General features: G+C 38.8%; 1 protein-coding gene across 2 annotated transcripts in view; it reads left to right on the plus strand.

Moving 5' to 3' along the window:
- Positions 1–2336: 2336 nt before the first annotated feature.
- Positions 2337–20485, plus strand: part of haus6 (HAUS augmin-like complex, subunit 6) — a 51050-nt gene continuing 32901 nt past the window's right edge. Inside the window, exons 1-5 of one of the 2 annotated variants that reach the window (XM_039758161.1) lie at positions 2337–2703; positions 9612–9707; positions 16339–16417; positions 16538–16670; positions 16782–16929. In XM_039758161.1, coding sequence (XP_039614095.1) covers positions 2588–2703; positions 9612–9707; positions 16339–16417; positions 16538–16670; positions 16782–16929 — 572 coding nt within the window. In that variant the 5' untranslated portion in view covers positions 2337–2587. The remainder of the gene's footprint in view (positions 2704–9611; positions 9708–16338; positions 16418–16537; positions 16671–16781; positions 16930–20485) is intronic. The other variant, XM_039758162.1, reaches the window with a different exon arrangement.

Genomic DNA, 20485 nt, shown 5'->3' on the forward strand with positions numbered 1-20485 from the left:
TCATTTTCAGATAAAAATGAACTCGCCCAAACAATTCAGTTTAAAGTTTTTAAATTGGCAAAGATAAAGTCAAGAAAAAAAACTTTTCACTTTCTATGATTTGTATTTTTATAATTATAGAGCACTTCATATTATTTTTAAAGCTCACTATGTAAAATTGAACTGATTATACAATTCAATGTTTATTATATTTATAGATTATTATACCTGTCTTTACACTTGTTGCATAAATATTTAATAAATGTAATAAACTTAACCAAGATGTTTAAAAAATCGTTCAAAAATGTGCAGGTAAATGTAATTATATCTGCACAAACTGACATTCTTGAAGTAGGTAAAAATAAATATTTGGAAATATTGAAATATTGCAGAGAGAAATGTTTATATACTTAGTGCAATATAACTATATGTGTTCTAGTAAACAAGCATAATTAACTATATATATATATCTATAATATGTATGCTATTCTACAGCATGATATATAACTATATAACTATACTATACTATATATATATATATACTCAGCAAAAAAAGAAACGTCCTCTGACTTTCAACTGTTTTAACTTTCAGTAAACTTAATGTGTAAATATTTGTATGAACACTAAAAGAGTCAACACCATAAGACATAAACTACAAATGTTTCACAATGTGTCCCTGAATGAAGGGAGGCTCAAAATCAAAAGTACCAGTCAGTATGTGGTGTGGCCACCAGCTGCTTGAAGTACTGCAGTGCATCTCCTCCTCATGGACTGGACCAGATTTGTCAGTTCTTGCTGTGAGATGTTACCCCACTCTTCCACCAAGGCACCTGCAAGTTCCTGGACATTACTGGGGGGAAATGGCCCTAGCCCTCACCCTGCGATCCAACAGGTCCCAGACGTGCTCAATTCCATCGACGATAAACACGAATCCGTCCATCACTCCTGGTGAGACAAAGCCGTGACTCATCAGTGAAGAGCACTTTTTGCCACTCCTGTCTGGTCCAGCGAAGGTGGGTTTGTGTCCATAGGCGGCGTTGTTGCTGGTGATGTCTGGTAAGGACCTGCCTTACAACAGGCCTACAAGCCCTCAGTCCAGCCTCTCTCAGCCTATTGCGGACAGTCTGAGCACTGATGGAGGGATTGTGTGTTTCTGGTGTGACTCGGGCAGTTGTTGTGGCCATCCTGTACCTGTCACGCAGGTGTGATATTCGGATGTACCGATCCTGTGCAGGTGTTGTTACACGTGGTCTTCCACTGAGAGGATGATCAGCTGTCCTTCCTGTCTCCCTGTAGCGCTGTCTTAGGCGTCTCACAGTGCGGACATGGCAATTTATTGCCCTAGCCACATCAGCAGTCCTCATGCCTCCCTGCAGCATGCCTAATGCACGTTCACGCAGATGAGCAGGGACCCTGGGCATCTTTCTTTGGGTGTTTTTCACAGTCGGTAGACAAGTCTCTTTAGTGTCCTGCGTTTTTAGAACTGTGACCTTAAATGCCTACTTTCTGTAAACTGTTAAGGTCTTAACGACCATTCCACAGGTGCATGTTAATTAATTGATTATGGTTAATTGAACATGCATGGAAAACATTGTTTAAACCCTTTACAATGAAGATCTGTAAAGTTATTTGGATTTTTAAAACATTATTGTTGAAATACACAGTCCTGAAAAAGGGACGTTTCTTTTTTTGCTGAGTATAGTAAAAAATGTCCAGGGAGCAATTCCACATAAAAGAAAGTGGTAGAAGTGATCAGTGAAATAGAGAAAAATAGAGATAAAAAGGTAAAAAGATAAAGTCATATACGGAGCTGCTGGAAAGGCTGCCACTCGGATGCGCCGAAATATGGTGATATATATATATATATATATATATATATATATATATATATATATATATATATATATATATATATGTATAATGATGGCTGATGCCTTTGTCCATTTAAAATACATTTGGTAAAATTTCATTTGTTTTACTAATTGGTGCACAGGCAGGTGAAGTGACTTGCTCAGGGTCACACAGTGTCCTTAGCGGGACCTGAGCCCACATGCTCAGGATTTAGAGTCCAAAGTCCATTTAGAGTTACTGTATATATATATTGATGAGGTGCATGCAGGTATGATTTTAAAGTTTCATCCGACATCTTCATGAAAAACTGAACTTTTAAGTTGACAGATGTTCTTGCTGTTAATGCCACATTTCTTCACTAGATGTCGCTGAAAAAAAAACAAGCACATGGAACAAACTTGCCCAAACACGGGGCGTGCCGGATATAAACGTCACAGTTTGGCATACGCCCCTTGACGGCTACTGTTGAGCGCTGGTTGGTTCTAAGACAGAAATGACGTAACGAAGCCTTAACTATTTGGCGGTTTGTCTTAAAAATGGCGTTGGCGCGCGCCCATCGTTTGCAAGTTTTCATGCACGACTTGGACAGCGAAGGATACGAAGAAATGGGATGAATCAGGATGTGCTCTAAACTTGAAGCTATTTATGCCTATCCGGATGTTAATAAGGTGCCCTCCAGTTTACTAAAACGCATTTCGTCGCCTCATTGAGGACGCGAGTGTTTCGGATGTTTAAACAATAACGCCGTATAATCAGAATGGACTCTTCTAAAGACAGTGACTATCTGTGGATGCTTCTCCAGGCTTTGGACTTTCGACCGCAGCAGGCCACCGCAGCCATTGGCAAGCAGGGCGGAAGAGTTGAGCTGGGAATGTAAGTAGCGGCGCAGCGCCGTTTTTACGGCCTGGCCTGGTTTCTTTAGAAGCCTCGTTTTCATCTTAAGTTGTAACCGCAACCAGGGCAGGGAAAGCTAGACGCGGAAGGTTGCGTCGTAGACACGTAAGTAGAGTCGAGTTTGTAACGTGCTTCGTGTTAGGTACGGCTATGTAGGTGCGCGCCTCTTGAAATTCATACCTCGACGTGCCTTTTGAAAAGTTGTCAAAAGTCCGAAGAGGTTTATTTTCGGTTTCTCTTGTTTTAGTGTATGCGGGGGTGTATTAAAGGGGCTGCGGATACATTCAGTAGTTTAGCAGACCGCTCCCGTTCTGGTCGAAGTTTTCGTTCTGCCAGCTGGGCCCAGGGCGTCGGTGTGGTCACGTGACTGCCTTCTACGCCGTGCGCTGCTTTTGGTGCTGATGTTGAGGGAACCATCAAAACAAAATTCCAAGAATTGCTTACTGAGTCTGTCCAGTGTGGCATATATAGATAATACTTGATGTCACTTGTTGCTACTTTTAAAATGAAGCGTGCTATGAATGCATGATGAAGTGCCCCTGCTAGGCTTTAAACGTTAAGGTCTCTGCGCAGTCATGGCAGCACCGTCCCACATTGCAAATCGGAATATACCTCATTCCACATAAACTTCAAAATTGAATGTGATGCACAAACAATATTTTATTCCCCCCCATTTAAGCGGGGGCCAGTTCTGCATATTTACATCGATGCTCTTTTTTTTTGGTTTCTTGTCAGTTTGTATTCGTTACCCGTCGTTACTTTTTAGGGAACTAAGCCACAGAGCAGGAACGTCACAGCTAAGCTTCACTCCGTTTGGCCTGCTGTGGTGGAAGCCATTACGTGATTGACAAGGCTGTACATCCAGTTTTCATGTGATGTGGATGCACATGCATAAAACAGAAGTTGTCCTCCGGGACCCAGCATTAAAAAGGCAGTTTTTAGCAGTGCTCGGTTGATCTAACTTCATCGGAGCAATTTACTGCACTCCTATTACAATATTCAATGTGGCGCTGAGGGGTCACCTGCCACGTTTGGGTCCCAATTATTCACAGAAGCCTGATTTATAAAATACCGCGTGAAACCTTTATTCTGGGTAGAGAAATTGGGTTATTGGGCTCAGAGAAATTTAACAGAGGGGGTACAGTGCTCTCCATATTTGGGACAAAGACACATTTTGTTATTTCCACGTGGTTCGTTGTGTGGTGGGTGTGGCATCGCGTTATCAGCACGTGCTTCCAAAATCACACTCTATTACAATAAAGGCACCTTGTGAGAAGAAAGTTCTCTAGGTGCTAAAGACCACGTTTCCAACATTCCAACAGGTTTTAAGTTCTGGGGAGCCCCCCACCCCAGCCAGGGCTGTGTGAACATTAGAACAATCTAGATGAGAACGGGCCATTCAGCCCAACAGAGCTCGATGTTCCTATCCATTTAATTCTTAGAACATTAAGTCTACTTCCTACTGTCTACCACAGTGCTTCTCAACCTCGGTCCTGGGGACCCACTGTGCTTGTAGCTTTTTGTTCCAACCAGATTCATAATCAGTGACAACACTTGATAGCACTGATCTCATTTAATTAGCTGGTATTTTTTTCTCTGGTTCTACATTCAGAAAATCACAATAGCGTGATTTTTATAAGACATTTTAGAAATATTTCTAATTTTTCTATATATTTAAATGCTGAACTCTCTTTTGTTGTTTTCATTGTATTTCGCCCTTTCTCTGTGCAGTTTTCCCCCCTGCATTTGTATCTTATTAATGACAATTAAAAATGAGCAGAGCAGACACGCTGGCAAACACAGAATAATCAAAGGCTGTATCAGGCCCACTAATTAGTAAGTAATGCATTAATTAAACAATTGGCACACCTTGAAAAGTAGAATGAAAATATTGTTAAAGAAAAAAAAAATTTTCTCATAACTGCTTGGTCTATCTATCTATTCTATAGTACCTTTTATCCATCCATCCATCCATCCTTAAAGACAAAGGTCCAAGGCTTTACAGTCCTGGTGCTTCCTATCTTGCTATATGGTTGCGAGACATGGATGCTATCCGGTGTCCGGTCGCAAACGCAGCACTGCTTCATGTGTGTCTCTCCGGAAAATCCTTGGGTACCGTTGCTTTCACTTTGTGTTGCTCATGGAGTCCCGAATGAGGCCCATGACCTGCATTGTGACGGAGCATCAGTTATGGCCATGTGGCGCGTTCCCCCACCACCCCCGAGGATGAGCCGGCTCATAAGATCCTCCTTGTTGGGGACCCGAGTGGCTGGACCAGGCTAAGGGATTGCCCACGTAACACCTGGCTGTGGCAGATAGAGGGTCATTTCCAAAAAGTGGAACTGGACTACGTGTCTGCCTGGGGGGTTGCCAACCGAGATCCTGGGTTGTTTCGTTGTGTAGTGGATGCGGCAACGCACTGTACCACTTCAGGCTCCCCAACTTGACTTTATTTATATAGTAGGGGGCTTTGCCCCCTGCTCGCTTCACTCGCCAACCCTCGTGTTTGGTTTTTCGGATACACACTTTTAAGATTTTTTTTTCCTTTGGACTGTTGCTATTTCATTAGTTTCACTTTTATTTCAGAACTTCATTAAATACAATATTTGGAATCTTTCGAGTCCCAACATGCTGAATCTTTTAAATGAGGTCCGTGAGACTTGTGTTTAATGACTTTGTACCCTAATTCGGGACAGGTTTCTCTATTTTGAATTTCAGTACAGACAAAACGATCTTCATCATCAGCAGTTAATTTTTTTTTTTTTTTTGCAAAGTAACCAATAAATGCATGCGAGGTAAACTCCGTTTTTAAAATTCTCTAACTTAAACTTCAAAGCCTTACAATATTTACATACTTCTGAAATATCGCCTGTGTCCATATATTCAATCTCTATTTGCCTTTTCATTATTTCTCAGACTAGCAACTTTGTTTGCGCAAATGCGATCTTTACTATTTTTTGGCACTTTCGTGTTTTTTTTTTTCTGCTTTCATATTCAGTATCGTGCTCTGCATGTGTATCGCACCTACATTTTTTTTGTGTCTTTTGAATTCGAGTTTTCATTTTCTCTAACCTGCTCTGCATGTGTTTGGCCCCCTTGGTTTTTTTAACCTCTTATGACGTTTTACTTTGTTTTCTACTTTCTTTTATTTATGACCTCGCTTTATCCTGCTTTTTTTCAATGACGCCTGGTCCATGGTGATTTTCCCTTTTTTCTAGTAATTTCCATTTGTTTGCGCTACTACGATCTTTACTTTTTTTTTTTTAAATATATATATAGTTTTCCTACTTTCATATTCTTTTACTTTCTCCACATGTGTATCGCGGCAACTTTTTTTTTTTTTTGAGCCTTTTGAGTTCCACTGCTTTCATAATTTCTAACCTGCTCTGGATGTGTTTAGCGCCAACGTTTTTGAATGTCTGTATGAAGTTCTACTTTGTCTTTTACTCTTTTGTCTTTTAGTTCTGAGCCCGATTGGACCTGCTTTTGTTTCAGTTCCACTTGTTCCAGGCTGGTTATTACTTTCCTTATTTTCTGAATTTGCACCTAGATTATTTTTCTTTTTTGCATTTCTTTTCTCTCTAACGCTTTTGAGTCTCTCTTCTTCCCGCTGCTCTTCTTTGCTTAGTTGTCGACATTTCATCTATAACGTATTGTCCATATACACTTTATTTGCACTGAGAGCCCTGAATCTGTGTGTGCTCAAAGTCTTTACACCACTGAGTGTTTTGCTGCTCGTGGTCTTATTTGATAATCGGTTGTCAGTAAGGCGTGTCTTGCAAGAATCTCATGTTCTACGTCATCGCGAGATGGGCCTGGTTCAATCTCGTGGTACAAAGTCTCATGTTTAAGTTTCCCGTGAGACGCTTCGTGGTCAATCGTCTCGCGGGTCTTTTACGTGTCTTGATCACGTCTCGTTTCCTAATCTTTCTCTCCCAGGATTTTTTTAATATATACACATACTAGGGGGCTGTTCCTCCTACTCGCTTTGCTTGTCCACCACACAGCACTTCGCATCTCTGCCGCTCGCGTTGTGAGGTGAGGTGAGGTGAGGTAAGGGGTCTGGGGGCGGCTGAGCACGCGCTAAAGACAAATCATCTACTGAGCTGTGTGATCTGCGTGTCGCGCTGCGTGTTGATCATTTAAAAGCCTGTACGGCAGCTGTCCTTTTTGTCTCACTTCCTTGTCTCGTGAGACGTTAGTGTCGTCAAGAAATTGTTTGTAAGTAGGGCGGGGACTTCAAGGTGTCTCTCCGAGATGATGACGTCTTGATCCCAAATTTTTTTTATATATTTTTTTTTTTTTAACCAAACTTAGTTTTCTAATTTCTAGATTGTTCCCAAAACACAGAACTTGGGAAATAAAATAACACATCACTTAATTAGTTCAGGAGTCCAATTTAAAAACAGAAGCTGGTTGGAACAAAAATCTGCAGCCTCAGGGGGTCCCCAGGACCAAAGATGGGAAACACTTGTCTACCACATTACTTAGTCGCTTATTCCATGTGTCTGTAGTTCTGTGTGTGTAAAGAAGACATTCTTAATGTTTATGATGAGAAGTCAAGTAAAGTGATACCTTTTATTGGCTGGCCAAAAAGATTACAATACGCAAGCTTTCGAGGGAACTCGGTTCCCTCCTTCAGACAATTTCTTCTTTATCTTGCCTGAAAAAGGGGCCTGACGTAGTCGAGTGGCTGGTAATCTGTGGTGTCCACTGGCAAGCTATGTTGTTTGATAAAGTCCAGTAGCCAGCTTGCCTCCTACGGGTCTATGTCTGTGTAGTACTCCCAGGGTGAATGTTGCCATCGGCTGGGGACCAATCAGCTGATGCAGGTACTTGCCTTTCATTTTTGATCTCCAGATTACTTGCATTAAAATCAGAGTTTAGTAAGTCAGAGTCTGATTAACAATAATACTCAAGAAATAAATAAAAAATACACACCGAGTGTTTTGCTTTGCTCTCTCACCTGATGTTGAGGCCATTCTAGACGTTTACGCTACTCACACACACACACACACGGCGGGATTCGATGTCAAGTCACTGAGTTTAACTGCCGTCCTAGCAAAGAGGCTCTCCCTGTAATATAACTGGAAGTGTTTGTGTGTGGTTTTTTTAAAAAACACCCTCTGCCCCGGATGTTGACTTTAGTTGATACCCGCTCTCAACCTCTTGTGTTGTCGAAAGTTAACATCTGCCCTAAAAGGGTTAAATGCACTATCTCGATCTGATCATTGTTACCCTTCAGTCATGACTCCTCTTAATCTTTTTTTTTTTTTTTTTTTGCTTAAACTGAAAAGGTTCCACTTTTTTTTTTTTTTTCCTTTCATTAAAATACAATTTATTTTTGTATACTGTAGCCCAAAATCACACAAGTAGTGCTGCAATGAGCCTTAACAGGTCCTGCCTTTGACAACCCCCCCAGTCTTGACTCTCTAAAAAGATGAGAAACTCCCAAAAAAAAAAAAGAAACCTCAGGGAAAGACAGTTCAAAGAGAGACCCCTTTCCAAATAGGTTGGGCTTGCAGTGGGTGTCAATACAACAGAATACATAGAACATAAGTAATCCTCAATACAATACAGTAGTGCAATAGAAATATTACAAGTACAGATGAGAATTAAACAGTAGGTGATAAATTCGTTTCGATTCGTTAAAATCCTCCTGCTTCATACCCTCTTCACTGTGGTGCCTCCCAGAATATCACCAGTTTTGTTGGTGGTACTGAGGTCATTGGACTGATTACTGGGAGAGATGAAGACAGCCTACAGGATGGAGGAGGCCAATCTGGCAATGTGGTGCCAGGGCAACAATCTCTTCTTCAAAGTTGTTAAAACAAAAGAGATGATTTTGGACCCATATAAATGTAGGGCGCAGCTCACTCCACTATACATTGGTCAGGCAGAGGTGGAGAAAGGGGGGGGGGGAATCTTTAATGTTTGTTTTTAAGAGTCTTACCTGGTCCTGCAACACTATTCATTTTGTAAAGAAATCTCAACAGTGTTTGTATTTTGTGAGAGAGAAATTTGGCATATCAGCCAGAGTACTTGGTAACTTGAATAGTATTGAGCATTCTTGTCAATGCCATCATCGTCTGATATGGTAACTGTTCTGCACAGGATTACAAAGCCCTACAGTGGGTGGTCAGAACACCTTATCCATCTCTGGAGAACATTTACCATGCCAGACTTATCAGGAAGGGTCCACCACATTATGAAGGAGAACACCCACCCCCAACACAGCCTATTCAACCTCAGGCAGACACTGTAGGAGTGAAATCAAGGCTTACAAGACAATGGAGAAGTTTTTATCGTTGGGCATTAAGTCATTTTAGTGATTTTTAATCTTCCTTTATTGTTGGGCATTTAGGCTTTTTAGTGATTTTTTTTTTATCTTCCCCTCGCAGTGCATGGTTTTGCTGGCACCTAGGCTCAGCCAGTAATATGTCTGCTCTATTCAACTGTTGAATTATGAAATCTGCATTGCATTTTTTATATATTTATGTAATACAGTATTTGCACTATATATGCTGAAATTGCACTGTTGTATTTATAGTTGAATTATTTTTTTTTATCTATTGTATTTTTACTATTAGAATGTTAATTGTCAGTCATTGTCCAACTCGCTATATCCTAACACAGGATCACAGGGGCGTCTGCTGGAGCCAATCCCAGCCAACACAGGGCGCAAGGCAGGAATAATTCCCAGACGGTGCCAGCACACCTCGGATGTTAATCGTCTTGTGTTTAATTTTTTGTATATTTGTGGCCAGTAGAGCATGCAGACAGAGATTTTCATTGTATAGTCTGACTGACTGACTGTTTCCTGTGTATGTGGCAATAAGCTGTCAACTCAACCTTTTAAATTCTGTGCATTTTTTTTTCTTTTTCAGGCATATGTTTGCTAAGCCTAATAAAGATGCTTTTCACATTGTGGCACATTTTTTATTTGACAAGTTAGACTCTGCTCGCACAAAAGAATTGTTCAGGTATGAAATTTCCATTTTTACAGTTTTTTTTTTTTTTTTTTTTTTGCTTTTTTTGTTTAAACCATTTTTATGATTGAGAGATCTAAGGGTTTTAATAGTGCTTCTTTATTAGTTAGACTATTGTAACATTATGTGTAGAGCCATCTTTTGAGAAGGAGCCCCTACTAGGAACCAATGAAGCATTGTGTGATTGATTTTTTTTTAAACTGTTTAATTATTGGATGTGTTTACATTTCAGTTTACTTTACCGGGATTCCATGTAGTTGGTGTTTTGAATGTTTTCCAGAGAGCTTGAAAACTGCATTAAAATTGATATGTGACTTTTGTTCTTCCTCTGTGCTGTAAGAATATCATGTCTTAGACTTGTGTGCAAGAGTTGGGTCTGCCTTGGCTGACATGCAAGTCTGCGTATTGCAGGGAACATCGGGTATGTGCCAGGCTTATTTAAAGGTATTAAGTGTATGACAGGTTTTGACTGTGATGAAAACTACAAATTTCATGCAAATATGGAGAGGACAAACCAAATTCTGCTTACATTGTGCTAAATTAAGCTCATAAAAATTTTTTAATTGTGAATGGTATTTGCATTCATGAACACACAAAATATTCAGATGTTTCTATTGTCAAATTTAAGTACAAAATTGAAAAGAAATGGAAATAAATTTAACAAATTACAATAACAAAAAATATATTCACACACACAATATTCTAAATCAATTTAACCTAAAAATATTTAGTCAGTGTAATCTTTTTAAATGTATATGTAAAGAAAACATCAGTACATATATGGACATCCATGAATAACTTCTGTAGGTTTTGTCACTTAGTTATTTTTAATGCAGAAGTTTTTGTTTGGTGGCTGTTCATTCATCCACTTTTTCTGGTGCCTCCCTATGAAGCATCTAGCAGTGTTCTGCTGTCTTGCAGACATCTCAAAGTCCCTGGTACCTTCTTTCCATGTTTTCGATATCCTGATGACATCTTTCACCCTGTTCTTCATTCACCACTCGGATATTTTAGGGGAAAAATTCCAAATTTGATTTAAAAAAAAAAAAAAAAGTGGTCTTTGAGACTTGTATTGCGACTCAACTTATTAAACTTATGTAATAAATGTATCCCAGTTTCTTTATAATTTGGAATAGTTACCCAAACCCTTAGAAATAACTTCTTTGACTGTGACCCAAACCAGGTCTTTCACCACAACATCAAATCCACCATCTGAAGGGAGTTTTCTAATAACATCTGGCAAAAATTAGCCTTGGACAAACCCCTAAACATTTGGCATAAACAACTAGAACAGGCTCCGTCTTTTGAGAGGGCTTTGACAAACTGGTTCATTAAACCAAAATTATTAAGCAGGTGGGTACTGCTGGTTTGACTGTGTCGGATGAGTGGTTGCTCACAGAGTCTCGCACGAGGCACATTGCCTGCATTGTGAGGGAGCGTCAGTTATGGCTCTACATCCATGTTGCACGATTGCCTGAGGCTCACAGGACCCTCATTGTTGAGGGCCTGACTGGCTGGACCAGGCAAGGGGACACCCACATAACACCTGGATGCAGCAGATAGATGGTCATTTCAGGAGGCAGAAACTGGCATCTGCCAACCAGGATCCTGAGCTGTTTTGTCATGTGATGGGTGCAGCAACGTGCTGTACCAGTGCATGCTTCCTGACTTACCATTTGTATTTTTGTAGCTGGTCATTCTCTCTGAATCCAATGTAAATTCTTGGCTCTGCTGTCCCTCGCAGAGAACACCTGTGCCTCTAACCATGGTTATTATAGTTTTTGCATTTTTATATTAGTATTTATTGCTGTATTTTTTCTGACCTTGCTTGGGCCTGAGTTGCCTCGAAAGCTTGCATATTGTAATCTTTTTAGTTAGCCAATAAAAGGTGTCATTTTGCTTGGCTTTTCTCTACACTCATAATGGCTAACACGGTACAACAACCTAGTACTACTGACCTTGCTTGAAAATTCAGTTTAGTTTTAGTTTTCCTTCATCGTGTATTTTTAGTTTTAGTTTAGTTTTTATTTCACAAAGATATTTCTATTTTATTTTTATATCTATTCAGTTAATTTCAGTTTTAGCAATTATGTCATGGAGCTCCAATGGAGTTTAGTTTTGTCACAATCGGACAGAACTGTACACTTAACAGATTTGGATACGAGTTTAATGTTAGTGGAAGCTTACTACACTACATGGTTTACTATCTGGTTTTGTTTTTGTCTGATAAAAAGCATAATCAAAACTAGATGCTGATTATGAACAATTTTACACAATTTTATAATTTTTAAAATATTTTCTCATGAAAATCACGGGTGCTTAGGAAGAACAGGGCTCTTAGACTTGAATCGGTGTGCAGACCCCACCTAGCTGTATTGAGGGAAACAAAGAAAAACAAGCATGTAGTGTCAAGGTTAGGGGCAGTGAGACTTGAATAGCCCACCGTAAAGGACAGTAAACCCATAATGAGCGGAGCAAGAGCAGGTAATAGGAGTACAGACAGGCATAAAAACGACAGAGACCGCATCTCTGATTAAGAACAATATATACGTTCTCTAAACCTGTTTATCCAGAGCAGGAGACCTGGAGCCTACCCAAGCAGGTTTGGATGTAAGGCAGGAAAAATCCCTGGTATGCAATATATATGATAAGGCTGATATTAAGAACAAAAATATTATGATATTTCAACTATCTATTTTGAGAGAGAGAGAAAAACATTGAAAAAAGGGAGACGCATATTTAAAATATTAATTCTGCTAATGGATTACTTTCACAATATCGGGTATTTTGAGTTGTGAATATAAAGAGAGAAATTAATAAATATAGAATAAATATAAAAACCCATTAGTATGTTTAGGTTTTCATCACTTGGCAGACTCTTTTCGCCTACCTACCTTTTTGTTTGTATCGTTTCATTGTTAAACGATGTTTTTAAAGCAAAAGTGATTGGTCAGCAACAATATGCTGATCTTGTATGATAACCTAGTCAGTCTCTCGATCAGTACCGTTTTTATTTTCAAAAACCGGGAGTGGCCTCCCCTAGACTTTCTTGTATAGTCCTATATGGGGATGGATATTTGACAATGATTATATTTTATGTACATTAAGGAGCCATCAAATCAAATTAATGATATAGTGAACAATTTATTATAAAAGTAAAGTTGAATAAATCAGACTCAACTGCATGAATAAACAAAAAAAAAAAATCGAGTATGTATTTAGGTAAAGTACCACTTCCGGGTGATGGATTCGGCCCAGAAGTTAATACAAATCTACAATTGTGGTGTAACAACCACATGCCGAATGTCTATAACATCAAGATTAATCAAAATATCGAGGTTGAATGTTTTTCATGATTACAATACTTTCTCTATACCTCGTATATGAGAAAGTAAAAACGATTTCTCCTGTGCGAAGTGGCAGGTGAATTGCTGTCAACAAAAAGCAGTCACCTGAGAAATAAACTGAAACGTTACTCACTCGTGATTTTTCTGTCCATATGATAAACATTTTATTGACCAGCACATTATGATTTCAGCCATTTGAATTTTGTCTTGATGTACAACAAGCGCAAAGAAAGGCGGCACATAAATCACTTTCTATTCCACACGCTTTTCACGTGTGTTCAGCTTGCTCTGTCCCCTCAGATGCTGTGTCAAAAGCCACCCTCCGTCACCAGCCACCATTCACTTGATGAATATGTGCGGGCGGCTCGTGGTGGATGACATTCTGTTTTAGAGTTAAAACTTACAAGGGTTAAAGACTAACGGCAAGAATATTCATTCAAAAATGAAAACTAAAATACTTTAGTAAATTATTTTATTTCACTTAGTCTTTCCAGCTACTTTAATAGTTTTGTTTAGTTTTAGTTTTTCATTTCAGTTTTGTTTTATTTCAGTTTATGAAATTTTTTTTTAATAATAGTTTCAGTTTTGATTTTAGTTTTCGTTAACTATAATCACCTTGCCTCTAACTGCTTGACATGGTCTTACCTGCTGTGGTGACTCCTCACCTTGTTTAATTCCAGCTATATTCTGAACTTATTATCAAATAAAATGTGTTTTACTAAAAACAAATTTTTTATGTTAGACAATATTATATTCAAACATATTACAGGTCGAGCATCCCCTAATCTGAAATGCCTGGAACCAGATGTATTTCTGTTTCCAGGTAATTTTGGATTTTGGAATATTTACATATGCATGATGAGATATTTTGGTAACACACTTGATCAAGCAGGGAAATGCAGCCAAACCAGCTGAATGACGACTTGTGAGAAGAATAATTCATTACCACAGAGCTGTTAAAATTTAGTTCCCTTTAGAGGGCCAATGCTGGATACTTCCATTGAAGAACCAAAATGTGTGCATGCATCTTTCCACAAAACCTGTAGTTTTATAAAGCATGGAATTCTCCTCTTGTGTGTTCCTGTGCGCTTTTTTTTTTAAAATTTTTTATTAAATGCACAGCATTTATCCACTCGCTGGTCCCTATGATAGTTGATTGAATGATGGTGGTTTGTGGCATTCACTGCTTGAGACGTGATCAGAAAGGATAAATCTGTTTGGAATCTGCCCGTATGATGTTCATATCAGCTCAGCAGTATATATTTAAAAAAAAAGAGAGAACATAGGTGGTGTCATGCTAACACTCTATTTGGATTATGGAGCTTTTAGGAATTTTTTTAGGCATTCTTGACCTGTATCATTAAAATATTGATATTTAATTACTGTGTATTAGAACAGTGTATTTACAACTTTATTTGTACCTGAGGGAAATTTTAGCTTTTTACCAAAGCTGTTTAACTAACTAAATAAGTAAGAAAATATATACATCAAAAGAGTATAGTGTATGTATAGTTGTATAGCTCTGTTGCCTACTGTGTAGATTTCACTGGTGGGAGCTGTTTATACCTTTTAAAGGTCCTGTCTTTGTCACAATGTGAGAAAATGTATAAGGAAAGGTTCATTTACAGGTTACAAGGCCTTCTAATTTCAAATCTAAAGCATAAACTTTACTTTGGTTATAACCAACCAATAGCTGATAGAGTAGCACTTGAAATCTACAATCTTTCTTTGAGCGTCATGCTGTAGCCTTGCACTCCCAGGCCGGACAGACTGACGCACTTCCACATGTAGACATTTATATATAAGATGAGAAAGGATTTCCATATTTTTGCAACACACTGAATCTTTAAACATCTTAAGCAGATTCTTTCTTTTCATAACAAAACGGTTAAAATTAGAACATCATATTGCCATGCTTAGAAAAATCACAATTCAAATTGAATCAGCAACCAAGTATCAATGTAATATTGAATTGGGAGGTCTCAGCTGATTCCCAACCCTTGTAGTCCCCCTTTTTCAAAACTGAAATGTGGCTTGGTTTCCGTACTGTGGCAACAGCCACCTGTAGCAGAGGGGTCTACAACACTTCACACTCGAGTTACCGGTAGCTCGCCAAAGTGTTAATGAATCCTACATAAATTTGAAAACTTGATTAGTCAAACTAGGGGTGGGCGATCTTTCCAATAAATCCTATCACGATCCTTTTAACACACAATCGCGATCCAAAATCTGAATTGCAGTCTGTCTTTTCAGTGTGGCAGACACTTAAGAGAATATCCAGACTCATACTCATGACCTTACGTAACACTATTTTAAATATCAAACAAAGTTGAATTCAGTTGTTCTCATTCGCTAGCTAAGCAAAGTTAAGGAACACGCCCCAAAGCTGGTGAGTGAGTGAGGAAGGCCCCTCTCCTCGGCCCACTGCTTGTTTCTCGGATTTGCGCTAATAAATCGGTACCGCAAGCGAACTCTGATACATAGTGAAATGAGAGAAGTCGCAAAATCTACCAGAATGTTCAAGCAAATTATAGAAAAAATATGATCTAAATCTGTTATATAGTTCTCTCTTGAAAAGTGAACAGACATTGGACTTTATATATTAGTAAACCTTCAAAATAATGTGCAGTTAAAGTCTCAACAGCATTTCTGGAACTTAGCAGAGCCCGATAACTCTAAGAATCTTCACCAAGCAGGTCTGAAAATGTCTGCTTTGTTTGGGTCTCCATACCTCCGTGAGTCTGATGTGAATGTCATGAAATCAAAGTTCAGAACACGACTGACAGACGAACATTTTAAATGACTCAATAAGAGTGAACCTCAGTGGCTCCACTCCACCATACATCTCCATTCCAGTCATCTAACTAACTAAAAAATGACAAATGAATAAGTCATATCTGTGGATTTGGAATTGTTTTGTTTCGACAGCATTCATGTTTTAATTCAATAGTGTGAAATACACTAGCAAATACATACAGACAAACAAGATACACTTGCAGGTGAACTCAATATTTTTTGTGGCGTTTTAATGCAAAATGTGAGTTGTGGACACCAACATTTTGTAAATGTTCAGGCAAAACAAGTTTGTTCAGTTTGTTTGGGTTGAAATAAGACATGAGAATAAACGTTCGAAAACATGAGCTCGCAGTCATTTTCATTTTGTAAAAGTAGTTCTCAATGGGAAAGGTTGGAGACCCCTGCTGTAGCACACTACTCCTGTGTAGTATACCCTTGATTTGGTGAAATAATTATTTAAAAAATGTTGCTTACTTTTTAAGGAATTGTTGGCCACCTCTTGATAAAAAAGCTGATGCAGAGTTTCGGAAGACCTGCAACAAATGGCTACAAGATATTTCGGTAAGTGTTGCCTTTTCCACTTGTTTGTCATTCATTCTGCTAATGGTTAGTTATCAAAAATATTGCTTGAAATTCTTGTATTACGGTGCATAAATGTGGTTTGTTTTTGGTTTCTTCTAGACTGAACAGGGCGGGACGTTTCCCAAAGTAGTTGCATCAGTATTCCTTTCTCCAGGAGGTCCCAAATTCATTCATTTTTTTGTTCATTTTGCCAAGTATGTTCTGCTGAAAGATATTAAGAAATTCTCCATTGGTAAGTTTAACAAAGAAAATTTTATTTTTCAAATACTCTCTAAGCAAAGGTTTTTTTTTTTTTCTTCCTTTGCCCCTTTCTAATAGTTTTGTTTTCTCCTTGTTCATGTAGAAGATAAATTGTGGGTCCCAGAAGCTGCAGGCTTAGAAAGTCGGTGCATTGAAACTGCAAAAAGAAGATTTAAACTCGTACAAAGAAGATTTTGTGAAGTTGCTCTGAGGCAAGATGCCCTGATAAGAGAGTATGAAAAGAAAGCGCAGTACGTTTATAATCTTTTTTTCAAACACTTAGCTGTTTCCATGTTCTAGTCTAATTTATTCATTTGTGTGGTAGAGTTTTAACAGTTTACAGTGAATTTAAAAACTTTTTTTTTTTTTTTTTTTACACTATATTTCAGGAATATTTATTGTACAGTATACTCTAGAAATGGTAATGTAGCTGCTGGTGAGTAAGGCAGGATCAAGCACGGGTCAAACGCTTGCTGAAAGAAGTCTCTCAGTCTAAAAGTTTGTTTTGAAAGGTTTAGTGAAAATTCAAAGCAACCATCCACACAAGAATAAAGAAAAAAGGTGGTTACACATGTAGAATAAAGGGCAAAAAAATTTGGAAAAATGTTTCTTCTCTAAACTTAGCTTTTCTTGTCAAACTTCAGTTGTTTCTATACCTAAAGAGGCTTTACTTTGCCTTCAGTGCACTCTAAACGTACGGCATGGCATGTTCAATAGAGCTTGTTGTGTTACATATTATTGAGCACGTTAAGGCACGGTTTAAAACCTTGTGCCCTCTATGCCTTCCTCTTGGCAAGGCAAGTCACAAGCTGAGACTAATCTATAATCGGAGATACAAGAAATAGAATACACCATGTGAGAGCCAAACCGGACACAGACAGGAGACAGGATTACCACCCAACACACAGTTTATTTACAGGATCGATTGCACATATCACCAGCACCACAACAGTCCTTTCTTGCCACCAGTCCTCCTGCTCCACTGCTTCTCGGGCTTTGTCCTCTATCCTCCCGAGGGGACTATCCCCTTTTTATAGGGCAACCGGAAGGAGTCCAGGTGCCCAGCGAGCTTCTTCTGGCCACACTTCCAGGTGTGGTGGAAGTGTGGCCAAATAGGGCCCTGAAATTATCCATGTGCCCCCCAACAGTGTTGAGTTCCCATACTTATGACCTGTGGCCCCACTGGAAACCAAGGGGGCTGCCCTCCGCCGGCCCTGGGGAGAAACTGTCCTGAAAATACTCTCTCTCCCTGGTTCTTCCACACTCTAGACGTCCTGGCTGGGTAATGGTTACGGCCTCCTGCCACAACAAATTCAATTCAGCTTATGGGTGTTATAAGAACCTCCCATAGACTATGCACTAATATATAGGCAGACATTCAGTATAACTTAAATAACTAGCAGATGGCTCTTACAGGTAATACTGACATTGTTCTTTGCAGTTGGTACTAGTAGTATATGAATAAGGAGTTTTACTTTTTATGGCATTTTTTGACGTTTTTAAATTTATTACTGATTATTTTTATAAAACAATACAGACATGGCCAAAGTATCGATAACTATCCACTATTTTAAAAGGAACCACAATTTTCTGTAAAATAAGTTCAAATTGAAAAGAGCAATTTGGCATCCAACTTTCTTGCTTTTGATTTAGCATGCAATTTTATTATTTAAAAAAAAAAAAAATGAAAGTGACCCTTAGTTAAGGCTTGAGTAGTCTACCTGAAAATCACTACAATCCAGTTACTCTGTTTAGTATCTGCAATCTAATAACCAGTCACTCAGCCTATTTGAATGGAGCAACGCACTCTCTCAGCTGTGTTGTCATTGGGTCCATCACACTAAAGATGGACAAACTTAGGAAAAGCAGGGAGTTGTAAGTGGGGAGGAAACAAAGGGAAGAAGGTAATAGCCTAGCTTGGTCAACATAAAGGCTAGCTTTCTGCTCATTCCCGATCACCCATCCACGCTTCAACATACAATAGACTATAGAGGGGGGAAGCTTTAATGCAATGAAGGTTCTATAGAGGATTAAAGTGCTTTGGCGTGCTGGAGACTTCACAGGAACCTCCACCTTAGACAATTCAAAGTCTCCACAGGGGAAAAATGTGCTCCAACTGTCTGCAGAGTTGCTTCGATGCTTCAGGAGGGAACTGCTCCTTGTGTTGTAGTGGAGTGTGGTGCACCAAGAACGCAGGAGTGAGAGGGGATCTTGGGGAGGGAATTATCCGTTACTAATACTAAAAACCCAAATTTTAAAATGGTACAGTACTAGCAGTTTGGCATTTTCAGTACCGGAAGTAAACATATGCTTTCTTTCTGATCCCTGTACCTCCATTGACATTTGCTATTGCAGTACCCACTTCTGTGCGATCGGGACTTCACATGGGGGAATAACATGTTGATAAATATTTGTATATCTTTGTATGTAAGCCAACCAAAGCATAGTTTGTGCTTCAGGCGTCATGTTTTACTTTACTGATGAGTATAGCAGTGCTTTGATGTTTACTTAACCAACGCCAAATGCTTATAAGGGCATGCTCTCTCTGCCATGTTGTATCCTGATGAAAGCAGAACAGATGATGAGCTCACCAGGAAGAATTGAATGCAACTAAGTTATTGTGCCAACTGAGATTACACATATGGCATTATCACGCTGTATAGTCTTAGTTTAAAAGCCACAGTCTATTTACATGTATGGCACCAGTTATAATATTTGTTACTTGTAATACATAGTTAAAAATGTAGCTCTGCCTCTTTTTTTTTCATTCTCTAATTGCCTGGTGTTATAGATAAAGAAGGAAAGGGGGAAAGAAGTGCTGAGCTGAAGTAGTGCTTCTAAACACACAGTTGTAAGTGTGTGGGATTAAAGACTTTATTGTGTAATCCCTTTATTAAACAGGAAATTTACATCACAGTTGTGTGAAACATGGAGGCTAGAGTAAAACTTTGTAATCAGTAATTATTTATAGCTGTTTTGCTACCAGTATATAAAGTCTGAAATCTGGTACCAATACAGAGTCACAATTTTAGTACTGATCCAACACTATATTCTGTACAGTACACATTAAGATTCTTTGTCTTAAGTGGCATGTGCACTGTATGTTTTGTTTTTGTTCAGGTATTTTTTTTATTATTTAAGATATATTGGAATTACTTCAGTTAATTAAAATGTTCCTATTTGAAATAAAATGATCCTTATAAAAAGGAGCCTCGCATTAGAACTACCCACTTTTAATCTATGAAACTGGTCCAGCAGGTGCATCCATGCTCAGATTTTACCGTGATTTATACTGTAACCATATATGTTCTATTGAATGTGGGTTGAAGGATGGTGGTTACTCTTATCAGTTTCAACTTATTTCACAGAACATTCAGATCCCCAAAAAAAATGGAGTGGGTCCTAATAGTCAATGTTTTCAGGCTGTTGGCGGTGGTGAGTCCACACTAAGTGACTCAAGTCTTTCACATAAGTCATGTTTTCAACCTTCAGGTCCCAACCCTAGACAGAGTAATTAAATGGTGTGTAATCTGGCCAAGTCCTATTGGTCTAGCACATATATCTAAGTGCAAAGATGCTGTCTAATGGAAATGCAAGCCCATTCCAGGACATTAGTCTTGTGCACACACAAAATCACATTTTTAATTCCAACAGATGGTGGTGTATAAAAGTGATTCTAGAGCATATAATAAAGGGAATTGGCTAGAAACAAAATAGGAATTAAAAAAAGGTTAAGGAGCAAATGCCAATCCCATTGATGCAAACTGATCCACCAACAGATGGATGTAGGTGATGGTCTTGCTGCAG

This window comes from Polypterus senegalus, chromosome 7 (genome assembly GCF_016835505.1).
Source record: "Polypterus senegalus isolate Bchr_013 chromosome 7, ASM1683550v1, whole genome shotgun sequence".
NCBI classification, from domain to species: Eukaryota; Metazoa; Chordata; class Cladistia; order Polypteriformes; family Polypteridae; genus Polypterus; species Polypterus senegalus.